Source organism: Frankliniella occidentalis, unplaced genomic scaffold (genome assembly GCF_000697945.3).
Source record: "Frankliniella occidentalis isolate FOCC.00 unplaced genomic scaffold, Focc_3.1 Scaffold166, whole genome shotgun sequence".
In the NCBI taxonomy this organism is placed as follows: Eukaryota; Metazoa; Arthropoda; class Insecta; order Thysanoptera; family Thripidae; genus Frankliniella; species Frankliniella occidentalis.
Window position 1 is genome coordinate 353,297 of NW_026267292.1, and position 8,878 is coordinate 362,174.

The following is an 8,878-nucleotide window of genomic DNA, read 5'->3' on the forward strand; positions in this document are numbered from 1 at the left end:
AAAAAAAAAAAAAAAAAAAAAACTTTGTGGTGGGGATTAGATCATGAGTTTGGCCGTCACGACCGCACTTGTACCGGGTGTCTTACATGTCTTACATGCCTCCACGGCGCGTATGCAACCCACCATACTGTCATGTAAGAGCCGCAACACCCGGTAAGAGCCGGGACACCCGGTACAAATAGGTAATAGCAGACCTAGTAGCAATAAGTAAACATTACAACACCTCCGTTGAGTTACCGGACCGGGTTCCCGCCTTTTCCAGATGCAACAAATGAAAACCGGTGCGGGGATCGCATAGGCCGTGCCTGCTCTGTCAGAAAAATGGTTCATTTTTAAGTCATGTATATTGTTTGGATGCAAGTTTGTTGGCTAGGTTATGTTTAATGTTTGCAAACATGCTTTAAGCGGCTGTACCCGATTATTTTTCAATGCAAATCGCTGTCCTAGTCTGCTGTCATCACCATTGACAGGTGGTGGAAACGTCTTCGACGTGCACACTGTGTACACTGCATGTGCCACTTTATTTTGATTTACATTCCACTTTATATCAAATCTGGATTTTGTGAAGTATGTTTCTTGTTATGTTTTGCAGAAACTTTCATGTTTCGTAATTCATCAAAAATGGTCAGATGTGAGGTTCGCGAGGAGCAAGGGGACCTCTTCTCAGCCCCTTTGGCTACTTCTTTGGCTCATTGTGTGAGCTCTGACATGAAAATGGGAGCTGGGATTGCAGTCCTTTTTCGGTAAGTATGCATCCCAAGAAGATGCTTAATTAACATCAAGGTATGAAATACACCCAATTCACTCCTAATCGCTTTGACTTGCAGACAAAAGTTTGGCTGTGTTGAAAATCTCAAGAATCAGGGGAAATCTGTCGGAGAGGTGGCCTATTTAAAGGACGGACCAAGGTACATTTTTTACCTTGTGACCAAACAATGGTTCTACAACAAACCAACGGAGGAAACATTGCTCAGCTCTCTAGTTGAAATGAGAGACTTGTGTGATGAGTTTGGAGTGAAGAGACTTGCTATGCCACGCATTGGATGTGGTCTTGATGGACTTCAGTGGCCTGTGGTCTATGAAATGGTAAAAGAAGTCTTTTCACATTGTGACATGGAAGTTACGATCTATTCTATTCCTGACAGAAAGCCAATGATTCAAAAATCCATGACACCAAACTTGCAGAGGACTCAAGAGAATTTCCGTAATTACTTTGAGTCCAAAAGGCCATCCTCATTACCAGCAAGTCAAATGGCATCAAAACGTAAGATTCACTCCTATTCCTATGACAATGATGAATATGATACGCCCAAGAAGAGAATGAAGACCAGTTCTCATGAGGACAACCTTTACCAGAGGGATCAATCACACTATCAGCCTACCTCAAAGAGTTCACATTATGATTCCAAGAATACATTCAGAAGCCACTTATCACCACAGGTCAATTCTGATTTTAGTGCTGAAAATGACTTTGAAGAACACCAATCTCATGAACTGATCAGAAGAGGTAAGCAATCAGCTTCGAGTCCTTGGAACAAGCCATCATCCACCCAAACCTCAAGCAAAAACAAGAGTGACTTTTTGGCACTTCCATCTAAAAGAAGCAGAGATGTCATCCCATTTTTATCAGATGAAGATGCAAGGGGTAAAACTACTACCCGTGATTCTAAGAGGTCATCGCTTCATTTTTCAAGTTTTGAGAAATCATCCCCTACTTTCAAGAATAGGAAGTACTCCACTCAAAATGACAAAACTGTCATCCCATTTTTATCTGATGATGATACAAGGGATGAAGTTCCTAGCCGTGAGTCAAAGAGGTCATCACTAATTAATTCAAGTTGTGACAAGTCATCCCCCATCGACAAAAAAAGAAAGCACTCAAGACAAGATGATTATTCTAGTGAAGAGGAAGAATGGATCCAGAAAAGACAAAGAGCCAAGAGTGAAAATGAGCAGGGTTCATCCCAACACCAAAAATCTCCAGATAGCAAAAAGAAGTCAAGAGATCATGATAAAAACAATGAGATGGAAGACAGAGATTTATACAGGAGCAAAAAAAAGAAAGGGAAGGATTCCGGTGGAAGCAGGGAAAGGAAATCTAGAGATTCTATTAGAAGCAAGGAAAGGAAATCAAGAGACTCCAGTAGAAGTGAGGAAAGAAAATCTCGCGACTCCAGCAGAAGTGAGGAAAGGTATAAATCTAGAGACTTCAGTAGAAGTAAAGAAAGAAAATCTAGCAACTCCCATAGAAGCAAGGAGAAAAAATCTAGAGAGACTAGTAGAAGTGAGGACAGAAAATCTAGAGACTCCAGCAGAAGTGTGGAAAGGGGTAAATCAAGAGACCGGAGTAGAAGTGAGGGAAGAAAATCTAGAGACTCCCGTAGAAGCAAGGAAAGGAGATCTAGAGATTCTAGTAGAAGCCAAGATAGAAAAGCAAGAGGTTCTGGTCGAAGCAATGTTAGAAGATCTAGAGATTCAAGTAGAAGTGAGGAAAGAGAACCTTTAAACAAAAGCTGGCAGAAGAGTTTTCAACACTCAGATCAGAGTGACAATGAGAGCACAGAGGTTACACCAAGTGAATCCATAAGGACAAAAGAGAGACATCAAAGTTTTGGAGAAAAAGTCTCTGCAAGCTCTTCACAAAAAAATAGCATGACAAGTAACCAGCATGGAAGACAAGGCCATTATGTTACAGAATATTATTCCTATAAAGTCAAAAAAGTTGTCCACAATTACCCCTCCCTCAACATTTGCAAGAAAGAAAAAAGGACGTCAACATCTGTTCCAACAGGTGGTTTGTACTCAGACAAGCCAGATGCCAGTAATAGTGTTAAGAATAGATTGTCATTGAACTGCAAATGATTCTTATGACTTTTCACTCATTATGAAAACTATTTTATTTTACCATATCATACTTAATTAGATAACTGAAAGTGTAAGATTTTGAAAAGGAATAAATCAGTTTTCTGTAAACTAATTCATTTGTATTTTCTTATACGCAGAATTTTGTTGTAAATGCACTTAACTGGTCGCACAATGTAGTTACAAAAAGATTAATTAGTATTCTTAGCATTTGGTAAATACATAAAATTTCTTTAGAGTAATTTCAAATGCCCGGTTACAGTATTCACATCATTGGCCGGACCTGGTCCAACACCCAGGACAGTGCGGGAACCAGCAGCAATTTGAGTGCGTCCTGCATCTCTAACTAGACTTGTTGTAAGATTCAATGTTTTGGAGTGACGGGACAAAGCCAGCAATTCCTCCTGCCAGTCAGAAAATTCACAATATAAGTTGAAAAATTTGATATCCAAAAGGCATAGTAGACAAGAAAATTGATGCCGCCATACCTCAGTTTCACACTTCACAACAATTTTTGGCTGACCATTCCTTTCCCATGATTGCAGAGTTTTAGGTGTGTGGGCTTTAGCTTGCTGATAAGCTTGGACTGCAGCATGAGAACACTGAAATATTAACAGAATAATTTGTTGAAATGAATTAGTTTCTGAAAATCAAGGCAGGAAAATTTGTTACATCAGTGACACAAATACATACTTGGGCTGCAATTTTTCCTTTACCCATTTTAAGGTCGTTGCGAACAACCAAAATGAGTTTTATGTCTCTTCCCCCTTTGTCCTCTCCAGCCTCATCGTCAGAAGAATCCTGAACCAAAAATGGGATATGGAAACATATGTGATGTCAAGTAATGATTATTAGGAAGAAGAATCCATAGCAACTGTTTCTTTATATTTATCGTTTACTTTTATTCTACATCTAAGTCACTTCACACATACCTCACTAATATCATCATCCTCAGCATCTGAAGAGTTCATTTTCTCTTTTGATTTCCTGGATTTTCGAGACATAAGAAATATTCCTAACACGACACCTAATCCCAACCCAGCAACAAACTGCGTACTGTAGAATGGAGACATTGTTATGCCAGATAAAATTGAGTCATATGCTTGGCTCATCACAAATTTCACAAATCTATCACAAAACACTTGGTTCTCGCGGCGCGTGCCGGGATAACAACAAGGAAGAGAAAGGTTAGCTGGCAACTTATACACGTTGGCTGGGCTAGAGGCTAACAAACGTACACAATGAGAAATCAACACATAACTTCAATGTGAATATGCACCGACGAACATACACACACATACATTCACTCACACACACACACACACACACACACACAACACCAGTACAAATCTCAACACACCGCGATGGTTATGTTACACATGGCGCGAAACAAAAATGAAAATATATCGTCAAATGACGATAATTATGTTGTACAGAGAATAGGTGGAGGTAGCATAGTTGATCGTCGGCCAGTATTTTCACCTGACGGCAAGTAAGTAGTGAAATATTTTGTTTTAAGATCTGAACCATACCCACACTTTTTGAAGGTTATGTTCTTAGTGTCGTATTCCTTTCAAACCATCTATTATTTATTATATTTTTGCTCTTTGAAATTATTCTTTGGGTAGACAGACGAACCTGAAAGATATAAAGTATTCTTTCGTCCCTCTTTTCCATCTCTATATAGTAAAAGACCTATTGTTGTGGGCACACATCAAATTACAAAATCTGATTAATTTATCATCAACTTTCAAACATTAGTTTATTCTTAAACTTGTCTTTACTTTGTTACTGTTTATTTCAGGTTGTTGTATGTAGTTTACGGCCATGTCATACGAGCATACAATACTGAAACTGGGGTGCTTGTACGGGACTACAAGGGCCTCTCTCACCCAGCAGTCGGAGTACAATTACATGCTACCAGGCCTGAACTTGTGGTTGCTGTCTCAGAGGAGGGAGAGCTGATGGCCTGGAGATGGGAGTCAGGAATCCACATGATGACAGTGGTACGTTAAGTTCTTGACTGCTAAATCTTCATATTAATTGTGACAATGTCTGCCGCCACCACCAACAGTAAAATTAGTTTTATTATTCTAAAACTTGTATTTTCATATTTTTTTGTGCTTATAGAAATTAAGACTTGCTCCTGAATGCATGAAAGTTACTAGTTTTGATCTCTTACCGTCTGAAGATGGTGATTGTGATGTATTTGCGACATGGCAAAAGAGAGACACTAAACGAGCAGAAATGTCTGTGTTTTCCTCTAGAGGCAGACACAAAATCGATCTAAATTTTAGGTATGTTTTGGGCATTGAAGTATCAAATGTTTCAAACATTCTTCTCCATTATTATAATTTAATCAATAAAACCATTCACTTTTCTATTCCAGTTTTGATAGCTCCACTCACAGTGTTGCTTTTGCATTTGGTACTCATACAGATGGAAGATATGTAGTTGCTATATGCAAGGACAAATTATACACTATTGATTTTCAAAGAAATAAGGGTAATTGGTAAGTCAGTGAAATGCAGGTTCAGCATGTATGTTAGGTGTACCCTTTCCTCACATCTCGATTGTGACAGGTTCCGTGTTTCTGGCAAAAGATATCTAACCTGTGTGGCCTGTCATCCCACTGAACTGTGTGTAGCCACTGGTGATAACACAGGAAGAGTTCTCATCTGGAGAGATATAATTGACAATCCCCAACCTCCTAGTGCTGTTTACCATTGGCATACATTGCCAGTTACCGACATTGCTTTCTCCCAATCTGGTAAAGGAAAACACATTTCACTAATGTTTATACTGCATATGGGATCTGTTAGTTTTGCTTACTGCTTTTTGTTTATTGCATACTAAGTATTGTGTTTGAATTGTCATTTTTTCCCTATCTTCTCAGGTACATTCTTTTACAGTGGAGGTGGTGAACACACTTTAGTAAAATGGCGTTTAGACACTCCCAATGAGAAAAGTTTCTTACCTCGTCTGTCAGGACCTATTTGCCACCTTAGTATATCTAAAGACAATTTGGTGATAGCTGTGTCTACTCAAGATAATGGTAATTTTTGTCTTATATTATTTCTTATTTAATTTTTTCTCTCAATCAGTTATTAAATTTTTTATATGTCTATTGTTGCAGCTATTCAGTTAATTGATCCTCAGCGTAAAATTACCAAAACAATTCAGTACTTTTCATGGGGAGTCCAGTCAGGAGATGGTCCTCTTTTCCCCGCAGGCCTGAATCATGACCGAAGAACACATTCTCTAGTTTTGAATAGTCGTACAGGTCACATACAGTTTTATGATCCATCCACTCACAGTCTCTTGTATAATGTAAGCTCTTGATTATTTTCTGAATCAGTATTTTAATCTAATTAATATCTGTCGACATTGTTTATTTTTTCTCATACGACCATATCGCGTTTTTAGCTTGATATTACAGGACAGAATTATTTGACTCAAGAGCGTAATACAAAGATAATAAATACAGAGGTGATACGTGTGGCTCTCAGCACCTGTGGAAAATGGCTTTCAACTGTTGAGTTTATTGACAATGGAGAAATGAGTGTACATGTTACATTAAAATTCTATAATTTTATTGATACCAGTCAAAAGTAAGTGTTCCAATGTTATAAATTCAAACATAATAATGACTATGATGTCAAAACGGGGTAAAGAAAGGCAAAGAAATCTATAGCAGCTGATTTTTACCAAAATTTCCTCAGATATTCCTTGAACACTTCTATTGCACTGCCTCATCAAGGACGGGTGCATGCTCTACAGTTTCAACCAATTGAAAGTCAGGATGATGGACTATTAGCTGTTACTACGGGTGAAGATAAAAGGTTTCGCTTATGGAGTCTTCAATCAGGTATATATTTGTTTGAATTTTTTTCTTTTTTATGTATCTACTAGTAATCATTTATACAAACCTTTTTTTTCTTCTTTTTTCTATTACAGGAAAGAATAGTATGTGGCAATGTGTGAGTGTTGGACATTATCGCGATCAACCTGTCAGAGATGCAGCCTTTTCAACTGATGGATCAGTTCTTGGTGTCTCTTTTGGTTCTTCTCTCACTTTATGGAATCCTGACAGTTGTAGTCTGAAGTGCAGTCTTTCATCAGCTAGCACAACTGAACCTTCACCTATTCTGTAAGTTCATGAAGGGAAAATTACTTTCATGTTCAGGACGGATTGTTAAAAATATTTGCAATTATATCTCTTACTACAAATACATACTATACTCTATTTAATATTGATATCAATGTTTCAGATACATTCAATTTGGTAACAGTGATTGTTGCCATCTAGTAGTAACGGGAACTACACATGGACTGACTGTGTGGAATATCCTCACACTATCAATTGTTTGGACTGTGCCCCTTAAATTGTCCATTCTAACTAAAGACCCTTTGTCAAAGTACATGGCTGCCTTCACAACAAATAATACACGTAAGATTTCTCCTATTTTGATTCTTTTCAGTTTGTATTTCTTGTTGTTTCCAAGTGTTTAAAATCTATTTCTGTATTTTTTGTTGTTTAGTGTTTGTATTTGCACCAAACAGCTCCAAGCCAGTATTTATCTACAGAGACATATGTTCTTCTGACACCCAAATTCTTTCTGCAATATTTATGCCAAGATCACAGATTAAGAATGGACATTCCTGGCAATCTAGGAGCAAATTGTATTTTATTGACTCAAACCAGGTATGCTTTATCAATACATTAAATTAGACTCACACTCAATAAAATTATATCTGGTGTCAAGAATATGAAAGCAATACTTTAAGTTGTTGATTTGACATTTTAGGAGTTACTTGCCCTTCAACGAGCTGAAGAAGTTGATGATTCAAATGGAGGTGGTTTGGAAGGGTTACCAGAATGGACACCAGGGCTCACACCTTTCAGCTCTCTAATAGCCAAACAGTCTTCATCTGCTGCTGTTGCCAAAGGACTCAAAAAGCACAATCGGCTTGGAATAGCTGGTAGGAAAGAGCTGGAGGAAGTAAGTACACAACATCATTGGAAAGTATCTTTATTTGTTAACATGACACGCATTTCAACATTAATAGTGAAAAATTTTAAGTATAAAAATATATACAACTTAGAATTTGTGCAAAAATGGACAGAGGGGTCAGTGATACATTTTATTTGTGTTCAATCAGTAGACAGTTAGGAAAACTTATTTCACAACCTCAACCAACAACCAACTTCTATAAAGGGAATGATCAAAGATGTGCTTGCGCATGGTTAATTTTTTTGATTGATTTCAAGAGTTTTGTGGTGGGAATATTTTATACCAACCCCTCATAAGTGCAGCGACAAATTCTAATGAGATCACTCATTTTTCCTACCGTAATGCTTTATCTTAAAATTTCCATGAGGTGGCAATCTGCAAGTTGTGACATTCCTGAATTTGTAATGGAAGTCCATATGTAGGGAAGATTTAAATACTCTGCAGATTGCTTTTCTTTGCTCCCCACCCCACTTCAATGAGTAAGGCGGCTAGTGCTTGCGATCCATCCTGAAGTGGCGACACCTCTTGTGCTGCGCGACCATGTCGAACTTGCGGTAGCGCAGACAGTGCCACTGGGGTATCTGCCTCATGTGCTCTAGCACCTACAAAGCGAAACAGGGCAGTCAGATAGGGCGCGAGGGGTACAGGCAGTGGTGTGTTTGTGTGTCAACGCGTACCTGGTCCGGGCTGGCCATGGCCATGGGCTTGGCGTCCACGGCGGGGGCGCCCAGCAGCACCACCTGCAGCAGCAGCACGGCGAGCAGCACGGGGAGCAGGCGGAGGCGGGGACCCGCGGAGCCCACTGGGCCCATAGCAGCCAGGGCTTGAGCCAGGGCGATCCTGGAGGCGGTCGAGTGGAGCGGAGTCGGAGCCGGTAGAGCAGCAGGGGCCTCGGGAGCGGCGGGGTGGACGGGACACTGCCGTCGTCGTCTGAGGCGCGAAACTGACTGAACGGGAGCGGAAGGAGCAGCGCAACGCCGTCGTCGCGCCCTACCCCCCCC

General features: G+C 39.5%; 4 protein-coding genes across 4 annotated transcripts in view; 2 read left to right on the forward strand and 2 right to left on the reverse strand.

Moving 5' to 3' along the window:
* Window positions 1-286: 286 nt before the first annotated feature.
* LOC113212689 (serine/threonine-protein kinase fray2-like) lies at window positions 287-2,977 on the forward strand. Its single transcript, XM_052271539.1, has 3 exons — window positions 287-360; window positions 593-743; window positions 828-2,977. The coding sequence occupies exons 2-3, from the start codon at window positions 601-603 to the stop codon at window positions 2,860-2,862; spliced, it is 2,178 nt and encodes a 725-aa protein (XP_052127499.1). The 5' UTR covers window positions 287-360; window positions 593-600; the 3' UTR covers window positions 2,863-2,977.
* Window positions 2,963-4,051, reverse strand: LOC113212692 (peptidyl-tRNA hydrolase 2, mitochondrial-like). The gene is made up of 4 exons (XM_026431491.2): window positions 3,795-4,051; window positions 3,556-3,663; window positions 3,351-3,464; window positions 2,963-3,266 (listed from the first exon to the last, which is right to left on the reverse strand). The coding sequence occupies exons 1-4, from the start codon at window positions 3,972-3,974 to the stop codon at window positions 3,096-3,098; spliced, it is 573 nt and encodes a 190-aa protein (XP_026287276.1). The 5' UTR covers window positions 3,975-4,051; the 3' UTR covers window positions 2,963-3,095.
* A 130-nt stretch (window positions 4,052-4,181) lies between these two features.
* Window positions 4,182-8,878, forward strand: part of LOC113212688 (WD repeat-containing protein 75) — a 9,956-nt gene continuing 5,259 nt past the window's right edge. The window contains exons 1-13 of the mRNA XM_026431488.2: window positions 4,182-4,354; window positions 4,667-4,868; window positions 4,993-5,159; window positions 5,252-5,374; window positions 5,445-5,632; window positions 5,759-5,917; window positions 5,999-6,192; window positions 6,289-6,473; window positions 6,585-6,730; window positions 6,820-7,012; window positions 7,134-7,312; window positions 7,404-7,567; window positions 7,671-7,865. Of these exons, the coding sequence (XP_026287273.1) occupies window positions 4,227-4,354; window positions 4,667-4,868; window positions 4,993-5,159; window positions 5,252-5,374; window positions 5,445-5,632; window positions 5,759-5,917; window positions 5,999-6,192; window positions 6,289-6,473; window positions 6,585-6,730; window positions 6,820-7,012; window positions 7,134-7,312; window positions 7,404-7,567; window positions 7,671-7,865 (2,223 nt within the window). The 5' untranslated portion in view covers window positions 4,182-4,226. The remainder of the gene's footprint in view (window positions 4,355-4,666; window positions 4,869-4,992; window positions 5,160-5,251; window positions 5,375-5,444; window positions 5,633-5,758; window positions 5,918-5,998; window positions 6,193-6,288; window positions 6,474-6,584; window positions 6,731-6,819; window positions 7,013-7,133; window positions 7,313-7,403; window positions 7,568-7,670; window positions 7,866-8,878) is intronic.
* LOC127750299 (uncharacterized) lies at window positions 7,880-8,861 on the reverse strand. The gene is made up of 2 exons (XM_052271540.1): window positions 8,555-8,861; window positions 7,880-8,479 (listed from the first exon to the last, which is right to left on the reverse strand). The coding sequence occupies exons 1-2, from the start codon at window positions 8,687-8,689 to the stop codon at window positions 8,366-8,368; spliced, it is 249 nt and encodes an 82-aa protein (XP_052127500.1). The 5' UTR covers window positions 8,690-8,861; the 3' UTR covers window positions 7,880-8,365.